Consider the following 16,437-nt stretch of genomic DNA (forward strand, 5'->3'; position numbering starts at 1 on the left):
CCCCCCATTCAGAAAACACCATCAGTACAATGTTGAGGAGAGGAAATATCTCTGCTATTTATTTTCTGATCAATGAGAGCAAATATGGTCAATGCCTTGCTACAGGAATTAGTGCACTTGACATAAACCATGTTACTTTTCTCAACCATGTATCTTACTCTGTTGTTCTTTATTGAAAATAACAATACCCAACTATCTCCACTTCAACATCGCAGAGATTATGAATTGTTTGAGAAAATGAAGTTTGGGTCCAGCACCAATGAGTCTTATTTAAACAGTTAAAATTGATTAAGTCTTAACATATTGGAATGAACTGTAGATGGTGGTTTAATGAATGAATGATACTTTATTATCAGAAATATGCAAAGAGTGGCCACATAGAGGGCACCGAAGATGGCCACAAAATGCTGATGCAACTCAGCGGGTCAGGTAGCATTGCTGGAGAAAAGGAATAGGTGACGTTTTAGATCGGAACCTTTCTTCAGACTAAGTCTTAATGTGTTCTCTTACTGTTTGCCCATTACAGATGTCCAGTTCCTGGATCATCGATAAAAATGTCTGAAAACGGAAACTCCACAAGTGCAAATTTTACGCTGAAAGTGTTTTCGTTCATTAGCATGCCTTTTGTCTATATACACTGCCAAACCCGAGTCTGTTTGGAAGTCAATGGATCGTCGTGCCAGCCGGTAGGTCCAGTTCAATGAGTCTAGAGTGGAGATAAAGAATGTTTTTGTTTCCTTCGACCATTTCATTGTGTGACGTGATGTTCTGCATGGAAAGACAATACATCAATATGAATCATCATGGTTTAACTTGCCTTTGTGTTACACTCCAAATTAGTTGAAGATAAGAATCAGAATAAATTTATTGACCAAGTATGTATATATACAAAGAATTTGACTTGGTGGTCTGCTTGCACATGGTAAAAACCCAATATACAGCAGACAATTAAAAAATTATAATTAATAAATGTAAAATTAAAGTGCGAGAGTAAAAAGGGACAGCTTTGCTATATATTGCACATGTAGATATCTAAAGTGCACTTGGAGAGTGTTTGGCTTACAGATCAGAATGCAGTTGTGAAGTGTGGCAGTTAAGTAGAGCTACCGCTCATGGGATGAAGCTGTTTTTGTGTCAGGATGTGGAGGTTTTGATAGTCCCGAGTCACATCCCGTGAGAGGAGGACTTCAAAGAGTTTGTGGGCCAGGGTGAGAGGGGGTCAGAGATGTTCTTATCCACTCTCTTCTTGGCCCTTGCAACGTGCAGTTTGTCGACGGGGGGATAGTTGCCGCCAATAACCTTCCCAGCTGAGTGAATGATATGTTGCAGCCTCCGGGGGCCATGTTTGGTGGCTGAGCTCAACCAGACCATGATGGAGGTGGGGAGGACAGTTTGCTAAGTTGAAGTTTGCTGATCAGTGGCTTTCGTGGACTGGGTCTTGATCAATATTGACAGCCAGTATTTGAAACCACAGCTGTCATTTCAAACTACTTTGTCTCCCTTGGATATTGGATCCTACTGAATTGCTGTGGTGGGTGAATGACAAAATGGTTGCTCTCATGCACGGAATGACCCTGTCCTGGCTCATCCCTATGCAATTGCATTTCAAGACTAAAATATACTCAAAGGACTTTGTGTGATTTTGTGTACCGATTGTCAGTCTTATAATAGTGACAATACTTCAAAAGTATAAACAAATTTCATACCCAAAGGTCACCCATAACCAACAGTTTCCAAAGCTAAGTTATCTACATGTGGAAATCGTCATACTGGGGAGTGTTTCTATAGCAGTTAAATACAAAATCTGTTCATTTGGAGGACTGGACTAAAGATTAAGGTATAAATGTGACTATTGTGAAATTAAATTCAGGTTACTTAAATAGTCTGGAATTTAAAAAAAATTAAGATCGTGAGTCTTCCACTTGTAGAAAAGGCACCTCTTTCAGTATGAGGAAGGGTCCCAACCCAAAATGTAGATTGTCCATGCCTGCCAGAGATGCTGCCTGATGCTGAGTTACTCCAGCACTTTGCGTTTTACACTAGATTCCAACATCTGCAGTTCTCTATGTCTTCTGTTTCACTAACACTCTTGAAGGAAAGGGATGGGCAGTCCTTACTATGGGCAGTCTGACCAAATGTAACTCTGCATCCAAGAAATGTGCTTTATCTATATATGTGCCAGTTCAAGGCCATTTGGAGAAGGCAAATGAATCAAGATCAAAATAACACTTATGCCAGAAACCAGAGGAGGTCCAGAGGAATAATTGCAGGAATGAGTGGGTTAACTTATAAGCATTTGTCGGCACTAGGCACTGCACTCGCTAGAGTTTAGAAGAATGTGGGGGGACTTCATTGACAGAATAGCAAAAGGCTTGGATAGAGTGGATGTGGAGAGGATGTTCCCACTAGTGGGAGAGTCTAGGACTAGTGGTCATAGCCTCAGAATTAAAGGACGTTCTTTTAGAATGGAGATGAGAAATTTCTTTAGTCAGAGGGTGGTGAATCTGTGGAATTCTTTGCCACAGAAGGCAGTGAAGGCCAAGTCAGTGGATATATTTAAGGCTAGAGATAGATTCTTGATTAGTACAGGTGTCAGAGGTTATGGAGAGAAGGCAGGAGAATGGGGTTAGGAGGGAGAGATAGATCAGCCATGATTGAATGGCGGAGTAGACTTGATGGGCCGAATGGCCTAATTCTACTCCTATCACTTATGACCTTACGAAACCTGAAATAAAACAAAGGTTGGCAATGTTCAGCAGCTGAGACATCACTGGAAAGGTAGACCTAGATAATGTGTAGTAGACCTAGATAAAGGAAAGCGGGATGGTTGAAGGTCAGTCAGCTTTCATTGATGATGCCCGCAGGTCGTGGTCCACATTTTATGGTCGAGACCAAAATCCCCCTGTACCTGAATTAAGCAAAGAGGCACTGCAGTTTGGGTGTTGCTACAGAGCTTAAAGCTGGGGTGTGACGCATACACCATGTATGAAGGAATTCTGGATTTGGATTAATGTCATGAGTCTTTGGCAGTGGTACTTGCATTGTTGACTGCCACTTAGTCAGGTAGGGCAGGGAAGTTATAATTTTATCTGCCTATCACATTGAATGAGTTAATCCTTCCCAAAGATTTGAATACAAGCTCACATTCAGGAACAAAGCATACCTTACTGAATTTCAGAAGAAACCGAACAAGAATATTTTAAAGTTATTCACGCATGTCACGTGGGTGTCGATAACAAGGCCAATTAATGTTTTCATTGTTACGTGCCCTTGGAGGTGGTGCTGAACTGCCTTGAACTGCTGCAGTCTGGATGGTACTATTGATGCATGCAGGAAATGGTATTCTGATTGTCCTTCTAGATGGAGAGGTTGCATGTTTGGTGGGTTGTTGCAATGCCTTTTCGTGCTTCCTGCACATTACGAGAAAGGCGAAGTTTCAAGCTGGTGAATGGGGTGGCAGTCATGGTTATTTAATGGCATCCACGACTTGATCCAACAAGTCTGTACCGACCTGGTGAAAGAACACTGTAACCTCACTCCGCTATCCTTTTATTGATTGGCAAGGGGCATCGAAGGTTGCGGGGAGAAGGCAGGAGAATGGGGTTGAGAGCAAAAAATAGATCAGCCGCGATTTAATGGTGGGGCAGGCCTGATGGGCTGAATGGCCTAATTCTGCCCATCGTTTTATGATTTTATGATATTTACGGTCAGAATGAAGACAGAACAGAGCGTCATGGGTACAGGCCCTTTGGCCCAAAATGTCGGTGTTGATCATGATGCCAATTTCAACTCCACATCTGCCTGCAAATGGTCCGTATCCCTCCATCCCTGCCTGTTCATGTGTCTGGCCAACTGCCTCTTAGATGTTGCTACCGTATCTACCTCCACCACAGTACGTGACTTGGAGGGAACCCATATGTGGGTCTGCCTTAAGCACCAGCTGATGTACTGCTTGGTGGCTGGGACTGTGTAGGAAGGGCTACAGGTGCTGGTTTGCACCGAAGATAGATACAAAATGCTGGAGTAATTCATCGGGACAGGCAGCATCCCTGGAGAGAAGGAATGGGTAACATTTTGGATCTGAAGAAAGGTCTCGACCCAATACGTCACCCATTCTTTCTCTCCAGAGATGCTGCCTGTTCCGCTGAGCTACTCCAGCATTTTGTGTCTATCATTGGTCGATAGGATTGATAGTTTGGGAGAAGCTGCGACACATTTATGGGTGGAGCGCACTGCAGCCACGGTGGAAGAGACAATAAATGTATGAGGTGGTTGAAGGGTTTGGTTTCTTGTTCTGTTTGACCTTTGTGCGTGGAGCTGTATTTGATTTTCTTTATTTCATGTTTGTCTTCTCTAACCAGTCGTGCAGTGGCTCACATTTGACCAAGACCGCTGAAGTCATTGCAGAGAGGACTGTGTCACTTGGACCCCTGTATCGTAAATATAGCAATGGTGAGTGATTGATTCATTGAAAGGCCCAGCATGGAAACAAGCTCTTTGGCCCTTCGAGTCCACTCCGACCATCGATCACCCCTTCATACTAGTCATCGTGTCATACACCATGGAAACAAGCCGTTCGGACCAACTTGCCAATACCGACCAGCATGTCCCATCTACACTAGTACCACCTGCCTGCATTTGGCCCATATCCCTCTAAACCTTTCCTATCCATGTACCTTCCAAATGTTTCTTAAACATTGCGATAGTACCTGCCTCAACTACCTCCTCTGGCAGCTCGTTCCATACACCTACCCCCCTTTGCATGAAAAATATATCCCTCAGATTCCTATTAAATCTTTCCCCCCCGCACCTTAAGCCTAGTTCTATGTTATCACACTTTCACATCCACTCCCTACACGTTAAAGGGAATGTACAGAAGACAATCAGCCTACATACCAGCCCATCTTTGGTACAGTATGTGGGAGGAAATTGGAGCACCTGAAGGAAACCCCTGCGGTCACAGGGAGAATGTACAAACTCCACAAAGACAGCCCCCAAAGTCAGGATCAAGCCTGATCTCTGGTGCTGTGAGGTAGCAGCTGGAAGAGCGATGGAGGTTTCCTCATGGGTGGGGTGAAGTATTGGAACATTTCAATCAAAGGAAGCACAGAGTTTGGGAAAATTCGGGACATGTCTTTACTGACATAATCAATATGTCATTGTAGCCCTCGTAAATTCCTCACGACTGACTTTGTCCAGGGCAGTTTTCCAGCCAGTAATGATGCCAATGTCATTAAAGTGCTGAAGAAGAATATTTGTGCTTTTGTCTTCTAACAGAAGTTGAACTCGTGGTGGAGATGGATGAAAATATCTCGGCACTGAAGGCCGTGCTGGGCCTTGGTGTTCTCCTCTGCCTAACGCTCGTGGTGATATCTGCAGTAATGATGACCGTATACACACGGTGGGGCCGCAGCTTCACTGCCCAGCCCACTGGGCCCAACTACCAGGCCTTCGACAACTACTGACAATGCAGGAAGAGTAACCTGGAATGTTGGTGATGGCTGCCATAACCAGGGACTGCTGTAGATAACTCAATCACTTTTGCAATAATCTGTCTCTTTCAAAGTGGTTGTGGCAAAAGGGCTTGGACCATCCCTACCTCACTCCATCACTAGTGCTTTATCAGGTCCCTGTACTCCTGCAATCCCAACTCTGACTTCAGCCCCAATTTTGCTTTCCATGCTTCATGACTGATAGTCATTCCTTCACTTTTCCAAGTAGTTGAAGGTTCCTCGTCCACATAGAAGAATAGCAGGAGTAGGCTCTCTGGACCTTTGTAGTTGCTCTACCATTCAATACTATCATGGCCCATCCTTTACCTCAGTAAACATGTACAGCTCTTTCCTTTTTTTGCCTTGTTTTTAAAGCATTTGACCTAGCTTTCTGATTCCTGTCCTAAATATGCACCGTGACCAATATTTATAGAATGTTCCTCTCAAAACATTCCAGATCATTACTGCTTGCTTTGTAAGAATAAAATATTCTTTGAGGAAAAATCGTTGGATGTTTGCATAACCTGTGCAAGTTTTTGGTATCTGCCCACATTCCTTAGAGTATATGAACAGTCAATTAGTTTGGTTGGTCTGGAATCACATTTATTCACTGCAGGTAAGGCCGATAGATTCTTGCCCCAAATTAATATCTTGACCAATGTTTAATTCCCAATTTATGGCACAAAAAAACCAACCACCTGTCTTTGCCAATTGTGAGATCTTGCTATGTACAAGTTGACAGCGGGACTCCTTTCGCAAAGTTAGCATCTATTTCTCTTTTTCTCTCTCTTGGTTTGTTCCAGACGGCAGATAATGCTTATGTAGGAAGGAACAGCGGATGCTGGTTTGCACCAAAGATAGACACAAAATGCTGGGGTACCTCAGCGCATCAGGCAGCATCTCTGGAGAGAAGGGATGGGTGACGTTTTGGGTTGAGACCCTTCTCGGTCTGAAATGTCACCTAATCCTTTTCTCCAAAGATGACGCCTGACCCGCTGCGTTACTCCAGCATTTTGCGTCCATCTTCAACATGTAATGCTTCTTTGACAGGAAAAAGTGCCACTCCTAGCCTTACAAAGAAGTATTTGCCTACGAGCCATCATAGTCTCCAGCTCTGCTCTTTCTCTGAACCAGTCGGTACTGCGTCACACTGCTCCTATTAGTCAAAGGTATCAAAGGTATCAAAGGTATTTTATTAGTCACATTCACATACACCCAGGTGTAGTGAAGTGAAATGCTTTTTGCCATTTTGCAGCACACAAAAAAAGAATACAGACATAACACCAATGAGAGTCTTAACACATAGAACATCCCCCCACAATGGCTCCCACCATGAGGGAAGGCACAAAGTCCAGTCCCCAACCCCAGTTCACCCATAGTCGGGCCCATTGAGGCCTCCACAGTTGCCTCTACGGAGGCCCGATGTTCCAGGCCGTTCTCGCCGGGTGATGTTGCTCCGGCGTCGGGAGAGTTCTCCCAGTGGCCTGGGAACCCTGGAACGGCCGCTTCCGCACTGGAGGCCGCGGCTTCCGAAGCCAACAAGGCCGCGCCGGTTGGAGCTCCACAACTGGCGATCTCATCTAGAGATCCCAGGCTCCCGGTGTAAAGTCAGCGCCGCCGCCCGCAGCTGGTCGCTCCACAGTCCCGCAGCTCCGCGATGTTTTACCCGGCGGTCTCAGCTCACCGGAGCTCCAGAGCGGCGACCCAGGCAAGGCATCGCCCGCTCCGCGATAGCGCTCCAGCGCTGTGCCCCCGTCGAAAGCCGTGGTTCTGGGCGGTCCCCGACAGGAAACGCCGCTCCAGGCCCGCTGGTAGGCCGCGAGGACCGGTTGAAGCTGCAGCCCGGAGAAAAGTCACCTCTCCGACCAGGTAGGGACCCTGAAAGGTAGTTTCCCCCCCCCCCCCCCCCCCCCCACCCCACACATAAAAAAGTCAGGTTGGTCTTTCACTGCATCAGCTGCACCTTTAAAGCGCTTTTTCACGGGGCAACTTGACGCAAGATGTAACCAGAGCGAAGTGGTCATGGTCTAGCACGACATCACATGATATAACGGGGTGTAGATAAAGAGTTCCCACGGTACTCGGCATTTCCGTTATTTGTGCGAGTGACTTGTCCGTCTCCCGAGCTTTCCCGTTAAATCTTGAATGAACATTGTGAACTACACGTGGCACAAATGATGTCACTTTTTTTTTCACACACTATAAATATCCTCCCTTGGTTGAATTGGCTCATTTGGAGACATGCCTATACTAAGTAGTTTCGAGTACAGGATGGTGGTTTTTTTCATTGACGCGCTGTATGCAGCAGCCCACTATGTGCATCGAGGACGCTTGCGTGAAGGCAGAAGGGAGAGATGAATTAAAAAGAGAATTAAGAGGAAGTCTCACTGGGTGAAGCCCATCTTTCAACGGAGACCTCAATTTGGACAATATGATCAATTGCTTAATGTGCTGTGCGAAGAGGATAAAAGCGCATTCACAAACTTTGTCAGAATTTCACCCGAGCTCTTTAATGAGCTGAAGAATAATTTGGGACCTCTGCTGAAGAAGACTGACACTGTAATGAGAAAGGCACTGGAACCAGGGTTGCGCATAGCAATCACCCTCCGCTACTTGGCCTCAGGCGATTCTTATCAAAGTCTATCTTACAACTTTCTGGTCGCCACCAACACCATCTGTGTTATTATCCGAGAAACCTGTGAGGCGATCATCAAATTTTATTCAGCTGAAGTGATGGAATGCCCCAGTACACCAGATGCGTGGAAGAGAGTGGCGCTGGGGTTTGAAAACAGGTGGAATTTTGTTCACACATGTGGGGCTTTGGATGGCAAGCATGTGGCAATTCGTTGTCCACCCAGAGGTGGGTCAAATTATTTCAATTGCAAGAAATTCCACTCAATTGTACTCTTGGCGGTGGTTGATCATAACTACAACTTCCTGTATGTGGATGTGGGCACACCTGGAAATGTTGGTGATGGCCAGATTTGGAAAGAAACCTGGCTTGGAAAGAAAATGGAAGGTGGAACAGCAGGCATGCCTGATCCAGAACCTCTGCCAGGAGAAGACAGCCCGGACATCCCATATGCGATGGTTGCTGACGAAGCCTTTGAACTACGGCCCTGGATTATGAAGCCATATCCACAGCGGAATCTAACTAGGGAACAGAGGATCTTCAATTACAGGCTGTCAAGGGCCAGGAGGGTTGTAGAAAATTATTTTGGCATCTTGGCAAACAGATTTAGATGCTTGCTCAAGAAAATGGAGCAGAAGCCCAAGAATGTGGAGAGTATAGTATATGCAGCATGTGTTCTGCACAACCTGATCCGAATGAGAGGTGCAGCTGCAGGATCAGCAACATCCATCCAGGACGGTGACCTAGTGGACAGTGACACAGGGGGAATAACACTAGGTACATGGAGAAGTGGTGCGACCAAGTCGGAAATGGTCCCACTGCAGCGTTTCAAAGGTAACTCGGGCACATACAGTGTGAAAGAGCAAAGAGGCCATCTCTGCGCTTACTACAATTCACAATTGGGGAGTGTGCCGTGGCAGGACAGCTATATTGATGGGTAGCCGACCACAGGAACACTACTGCATGTTAGCAGAAATGCATAGCAAATAAGCTGACTTTCTAGTGTTGTCCTCTGAAAAGTGCTTCCTATAAGATGTTCGTCCGCAAAACCTGCCATTTAGCACATTGCATTGTCCCTTTTAATGCCTGAGTTTAGGCTTGTTGCGGAGGTTAATGAATATAATGTGTTTAAAATAATCTAGCGTGCCTCATTTGTTGATTTTCGTGTTTGCGAGGCCCTTTTATAGACTAATGTTTGGTGTGATGCACCTTCTCTCAATATGTGCAAGAAGTCGTCTTTTTATATTGTCAAATAGGAATAAAGACTTTGTCTCACATTTACCGTGCTGATTGGCTTATTTTATTTTCTACCGAGAGGTGAAACTTTCAAACGTTTAAATAGCTCAACAATTGATGGACCTGAACACTCAAAAATGAAAATTAATGAAAATGTGATTATATCACCTCCCTTCAACTATTTTGTGTTTCAGCATGAGAGGGATTATAACATTAGGGACATTCATCTTGTAGTGATGTGTTAATGAAGAATTGCAGACATCAAGCTGATAGTAAAAAATATATTTATTTAACAATGAGGTAAACAAGCACTGACAATCAAACTGCTGAGGTAAAAGCTTTATCACACTTCAGGCTATCATAAAATGTGAGCCTCCAACAGAAACAAAGTAATGCTCAAGAGTAAAAGACACACATATTAACATACAGACATTTATAAAGGACTCTAGATGTCACACCAAATGTTGAGTGGCCAACAACTAAAATAAACTAAAACTCAAACGGTTAATTAAACACCACATAAATAATTCTCAACGTCGGAGGGTTATACTGGACTAATTGACGTCAGCGAAACCATCTGCCCCTTCTTGAAATGGTGTTTGTGCACGGCCCTCACCGTAAACAAAAGGCAAAGGTGGATTTCTAGCAGGCTGCTGCTCTGTAAACATCAGTGGTGATGGTGAGTGTCTCTAGAAGGAAATTAAGAAGTACATGTTAAAAGTTTCTCACGGACCATAAAATTGCGGGACCTTTCATTAAAGTCCCTTTTAAAGATTAGAGTTCTTTTCTTGAATCTCATTAACATAACTCATGAATAAGTTGTTGTCCATATGCGGATGCAAATCTTTATTTTTTTAATTCAATCCCACAAAACACAATTGTTTACCTGCTCAGCACGGAATGGTGGGTGTGCTCCCATTGCACGCAGCAATCCATATGTTGTATCTGTATACTTTCGAATCACAGAGTGATGTATTAGTCAATGCATAAAAAGAAGACATATTATGAATTAAGTTAGGGAAGCGCACATATATTTGTTAATACCTGGTCATAGAAGTGAGGCTGGCGAGGCTGAGGAACCAGTGGACGCTGCGCCTCAGGTGCACGTGCTTCCATTAACTGCACAGACAACACCAGACATTAAAACTATGTTGCTTTATGATGTGAGAAATAAAGAGTTTTAACAGAAACGCTGAATGAAGAGAAGAAGATTAAGAATAGATCTATACCATTTTATTTCGCCTAGTGATTGCCCCATTGATCATATTCCATACAAAATTCCAATCTCCATCATTGATTCTTTCTTCCATCATAGCTTGACAGAAGTCGAATGCCCTCTGCGTAAAGCTGTTTGGTCTCAGGCGTCCTTCCTCCAACAATTTTATACCGTCTCGAACAGTATTATTGAGCTGAAAATTCACAGCGCAAATATAAAAAACAGAAGAATGCTGGGTGGGTGCATTGTCCAATAAGCATCAAGTTTATATACTCACACTTTTAATGCTGTTTCCATCTGTCCCTTCTTCAGCACCTCCGGGTGTGGTGAGGTCGATGCTGGAAATGTGCCTACTGCGGTGCTGTTGGCTGGTGGATGGGCTCGGCGTGGAAGTCCCTTCCAGAGGATCATCCAACGCATGGTCAATGATGTGTTCTTCCTGTAGGAATCACATAAAACCATTTAGACATAGTGTCCAGAGCCTCATGACCTCAAATATTTGTTGTCATCAAAGTACCTTGGGTGCGCTAGTCCTGGTCACTACACGCACAATATGCCCTGATAGGAACCGCCACCTCTCCTCGATCCACCTATTCCTCTCTGTCAGTGTGCTGCCAGCTGACCCTGTTTTGGTCCCAAGTGCGGTGACCTTTCCATAGATGGTCCTCTGATTAGTGAACCATTGCATGAGTTGGTCATCTGCATTACAGTAGAGTGGTGGAATTAAATAGAACTTCAAGCATTGGATGTATTCCGTTATATTAAAAGTTCTGGACAGTAAATAGAGGCCTGTTTAAGAGACTGCCCTCCGCATTTAATGTGCTATTTCTTGTGCTTCTTGGATACCTGAGCACAAGTTTGTAAATACAGATGGCCTTTTTTAAGACAAGCATTACAAGTGAGAATTGCCTGCCATCATGCATAATTCTTTTTATGGCTCTTAGAGACATAATTCTAACTTCAAACACAGAGGGTGTAAAAGCTGTCTGCGACTTTTTTACTTTGCAGCTGCAGGGCACAGACAGACTTATAAGAGAAGTTTAAGTTAACTGCAAAAACAGCACTTTTACATCTATAGCATTGTATGTTTTTAAATCTTGGATAACATTAAATGGTTCTCCTGTTGATGAACTAATATATCGTTATATATACTCACATGAGCACCCGGGATACTCGGCAGCCTTCGTCTCCAGCAGGTTCCTTTTTCTCTCCCTGTTTCTATAATCCTCTCTGGATTTACCGTAGAGAATCTCGTTAAATTGGTACCATTCTACAAGTTCCCCCTCTTGTTCCCTGGTGAAGTTATATGGCCTTACCTTCTGCCATCTTCCCTTTACATAAGCGTCTGTAGAGGCTATTCCTACAACGGCTACTGGGGAGGCAATCTGAAATCCACCTTGCTCACCCTCTTCCTGCTCCAAGGAGCCCACAGGCAGTGTTGTCTGTGGCATCTCCTGTTGCCTCTCCACCTGTCTCTCTTGCTGCGTCTCCTCCTCATTCTCCTGCAGGGCAAAAAAATTTCTGACACGCTTTACCCCCTTTCTTTGAGCTTTTCTGGGAGCCATCTCTGCAAGTGTTCCTGTTAAAAAGATTCTCCAACAATGACAATTAGGTGGGACGTCCTCGATGGACACATGTTCCCTTGCCGATATTGAGAACACCTTTTTTACTCACCTTCTGTCCCCTCTGTCCAGCTTCCGGGTTTACCGTTCGCAGGAGTTCCCACGGTAACCGCAGTTATTACGGATATCGCACGGATATCGCACTGGCCACTACGTCCATATAATGTTGCAATGCTCACCCACAAGTGTACAAGTCACTCTTGGAGAAATTCAAGCTTGCTTGAATTTTCTCCCGAGTCACCAAGTTACACGATTACCTGCCGTTAGCGCCACGGTGGTCCACGGTGGTCCACGAATGCCGTACTGTTATCGCACGAGGTTCCCACGATGTTAAACTCTGGTTAACTCTTGCGTCAAGTCGTCCCGTGAAAAAGGCCTATTATGGATGAGGCATGCAATCTTTCCGCACTGAAGTAAGGCACTAGCCCCACACCCCTTTTTATACATTTATCCAAATCTCTTTTGTAAATTACTGTTGTACCTTCTACCATGTCCCTCTCAAAGCATTTCGGATCATTGCAGCTTGCTTTGTAAAAATAAAATATTATTTGGGAAAACAAAGTTATGCTGAATGCTTGCATAAACTGTGTAGACTATGCTTTGGTGTCTGCTTGCATTCTCTTAAGCATCATAAGAGCCAAGGACTTTGGTAGGTATGGAGTCATGGTTAGCCCATTACAGGTAAGGTTGGCTGAATTAATTCCCTTAGAAATGGAAGTGTTTATGCAACAGAAAAAAACCCTTTATGGATGATTATAGAATTATTTCTAATAACTTCCCTGTGTGCATGATGAGTACATGGCTCTTCTATATTATGAAGGGTAAGGAGGTGAAAGGTTGGGGTGGCCAATGCTGTGGGGAAGTGAAACACACGCTACGATAAACATACGGGTCTGCACATGGGGAAATTACCGGAAGAACATACTGTGTTCATCCCATCCACCTGATCAACACCTGCAGCAACAGTAACAGCTGTATGTGTGTGTGCTTCTCCAAACTGAGTGGTGCAAGGGTCAGCTCAATGCTGGCATTCTCAAGAATGAGATTTAGTTGTGAATGTAAACACGTCATAGGCTGTTATAAACCTTCTGAGGCATTCGCACTCAGCAAACCCTGATCTTGTTCATTTGGACAGCATTCAGAATGCAAAAGTTGGGGAGAAGGCAGGAGAATTAAGTTAGGATGAAAGATAAAGAGATAGATCAGCCATGGTTGAATGGTGGAGTAGACTTGATGGGGCGAATGGCCTAATTCTGCTCCTATCACTTATGACCTTATCACCTTATGACCTCAAACTGTACAATGGCTTAGAAATTGGATCCATTTGGACCTGCTAATTTTACACACAAAATCATGCCTGAACGTTGTTTAATCTGAAGTAGATAAAGGCAACAAGTGCTTCTAGGTAAAGCTACACCCTTTTGCAAAATTGATTTCGTTTTGGTTTGGTTTGTTATTGTCATGGGAACTAAGATACACAAAGAAAATTACTTTGCACTTCTGTGCACCCTAAGTCACTGAAGTTTAATTTAGTTTAGAGATACAGCGCGTAAACAAGTCCTTTGGCCCATTGAGTCCGCACTGAGCAGCGATCCCCGCACATCAACACTATCCTACTCTAGGGACAATTTTTACATTACCAAGCCAATTAACCTACAAACCTGTACATCTTTGGTGTGTGGGAGGAAACCGAAGTTCTTAGAGAAAACCCACGCAGGTCGCGGGGAGAACGTGCAAACTCTGTACAGACAAACGCTCATATCCAGGATCGAACCCGGATCGCTGTGCTGTAAGCGCTGTAAGGCTTAAGGTTAAAGATAGCTGAAACAAGGGATATGGGGCGAAGTCAGGAACGGGGTACTGATTGTGGATGATCAGCCATGATCACAGTGAATGGCGGTGCTGGCTCGAAGGGCCGAATGGTCTACTCCTGCAGCTATTGCCTAATTCTACTGCTGCTTCACCATGCTGCCTTGGAGTGACAATGCTTTGAGAGATTTCAACTGTGGGTTTCTTATCCAAGTTTCATGACCAGTGTTCCACCCAAATCCAGCAAGGAAATTAGGGATAGACAAGTAATGGTTGCATTCAAAGTCACATGAATTTGCTCAGAGAAGGTCAGGATGACTTTCCCTGTCATGATAAGTGCATGCTGAAAGATGTTTGGACAGGTACATAGATATGAAAGATTTAGAGGGGTATTGGGCAAATGGGGATAGGTGTACTAGTGGGGCATCTTTATGACTCTTTGACTATGATTCTATGTTTAAATAACCTGATTGACTGTATTGAGGTAGCAACACGGAATGAGGGTGCAACGTTTAATGGGGCCTATGTAGGATTTCAGCTTATAGTTGAGTTTATTGTCACATGTACAGGTACAGTGAAAAGCTCTTGTTGGGTGCTATTCAGTCTGCGGAAAGACAATACATGATTACAATCAAGCCACTTACAGTGTATAGATACATGATAAAGGGCCTGCCCCACTTGGACGACCTAATCCACGAGTTTAGAAGACCCTAGAGGAGTTGAAAAAAATGTCAAGGTCGTGTTGACTCGCCGAAGTAAAAGACCTCCCTACGACCTCCTACGACTACGTCTACGACCTCCTACGAATATGTCTACGGCCTCCTAGGACCCCCCTCGACCTCAGTCTTCCACACCCAAGACCAACTACGACTAGCTACGAGTGGAAAATGATCACATAATAAAATTATGTCATGTTTACATTTTTTTTCTCGGACCAGTTACCGACCTACGACTATCTACGACTACCATCACGACATACTACGACCTACCTACGAGTAAAAAGCATCAATGTTTTCTATGCTGACCTTTTTTTTCCACAAGTGGCCATTTTTTTTATCAGGCTAGAAAAAACGCCGCGACCTACTTGAGGCCACGAGTACGCAGAGACCACTCACAAGCATGAGGAAGAGTTATGAAGTCCTCCTACGACCTCGTGGCGACCATGCTGCGAGTATGAATCAAGAGTAAACTCGGCAGAGGTCGACAATTAGGTCGTGAAAGTGGGACAGGGGCTTAAGGGGATAACTTTTTGCGCAAGGTAAAGCCAGAAAAGTCCGATCAAAGATAGTCAGCATCACCAACGAGGTAGATAATTTATGTGAAGATATGGAATAATTATATCCAGGAAGATGTGGGTAGCTCAATGAATAAACAAAAAGTTACCAGGCAGGTATAGCAAGTAATTAAAATGAATGAAATGAATAATAAAGTGAAAATTTATTCCGGTGGGCGGAATAAAACAATAGAGATGCCTTACCACTTCTGTACAGCACTTATATGAAACGAACAAAAAAAACAAACTGCTGGAAGAACTCAATGGGTCAGGCAGCCTCTGTGGTAGGTAATAGATCCATTGACATTTTGAGTCTGGGCCCTTCTTCAAGGTAGAGTAATAGCTGGTAGAAATAAGTCAGGGAAAGGGGTAAGGAGAGAGCTGGCAAGTGATAGGTAAGGAGGGAAAACAAACTGCTGGAGGAATTCAATGGTTCAGACTGCATCCGTGAAGGGGAAATGGTGGGGCTACTTTTTGGGGTTGAATCCATCTCGTTGTGCTCCATAGATGTTGACCCTCTGAATTCCTCCATCAGCTCAGTTGTTGCTCAAGATTCCAGCATCGAAGTTCTCTTGTGGCAGATGTCAAGTGGGGGAGGTGATTAGTGGAGAACATGAAACCTGATAATGAAGGAAGGTAAGGCGTGAACTGCAGAACTGGAGGGAGAGCAGCTGGGTAGATTGAAACAGGCAAAAGTGTAGGGGGGGGTGATATGTAGAAATTGGAGGAGATAGAGGAGGAGAGAAGAACTAGATGACAGGAGAGCGGGAAAAAAAGACGTATGTAGGATGACCTGGATATATCTCAGAAGGAGAAAGGAGCGGAGGCATGGTTTGCCTGTAAATGGAGAATTCTATGTTCATGCCATTGGGTTGTAGATTAGCTAAATGGGATATAAGGTGCCGTTCTTCCAGTTTGCATCTGGGCTCCCTGGAAAAGGCACAGAACAGACAGGTCTGTATCAAAATGGGTCATGGAAATGAAGTGGATGGCAACTGAAGGCTCCAGCTGGCCCTGGTCTTTAGAGCCCAATTATAGGGCTAAGCAATTGTCTAGACTAATTTGATTCTGCACTACACTTTCACTCTCAAGTTTCCGCACTACACCTTCACTCCCAATCCTGATGTCAAAACCTTTAAGCATTCAGTTAAGCTTTG

The 16,437-nt window shown here is 44.3% G+C and overlaps 1 protein-coding gene across 1 annotated transcript in view; it reads left to right on the forward strand.

The window, feature by feature from the left end:
• umodl1 (uromodulin like 1) overlaps window positions 1-5,902 on the forward strand; it is a 68,188-nt gene extending 62,286 nt beyond the window's left edge. Inside the window, exons 22-24 of the mRNA XM_033033495.1 lie at window positions 527-686; window positions 4,362-4,452; window positions 5,278-5,902. Coding sequence (XP_032889386.1) covers window positions 527-686; window positions 4,362-4,452; window positions 5,278-5,465 — 439 coding nt within the window. The 3' untranslated portion in view covers window positions 5,466-5,902. The remainder of the gene's footprint in view (window positions 1-526; window positions 687-4,361; window positions 4,453-5,277) is intronic.
• Window positions 5,903-16,437: the final 10,535 nt, after the last annotated feature.

Source organism: Amblyraja radiata, chromosome 14 (genome assembly GCF_010909765.2).
Source record: "Amblyraja radiata isolate CabotCenter1 chromosome 14, sAmbRad1.1.pri, whole genome shotgun sequence".
NCBI lineage: Eukaryota > Metazoa > Chordata > Chondrichthyes > Rajiformes > Rajidae > Amblyraja > Amblyraja radiata.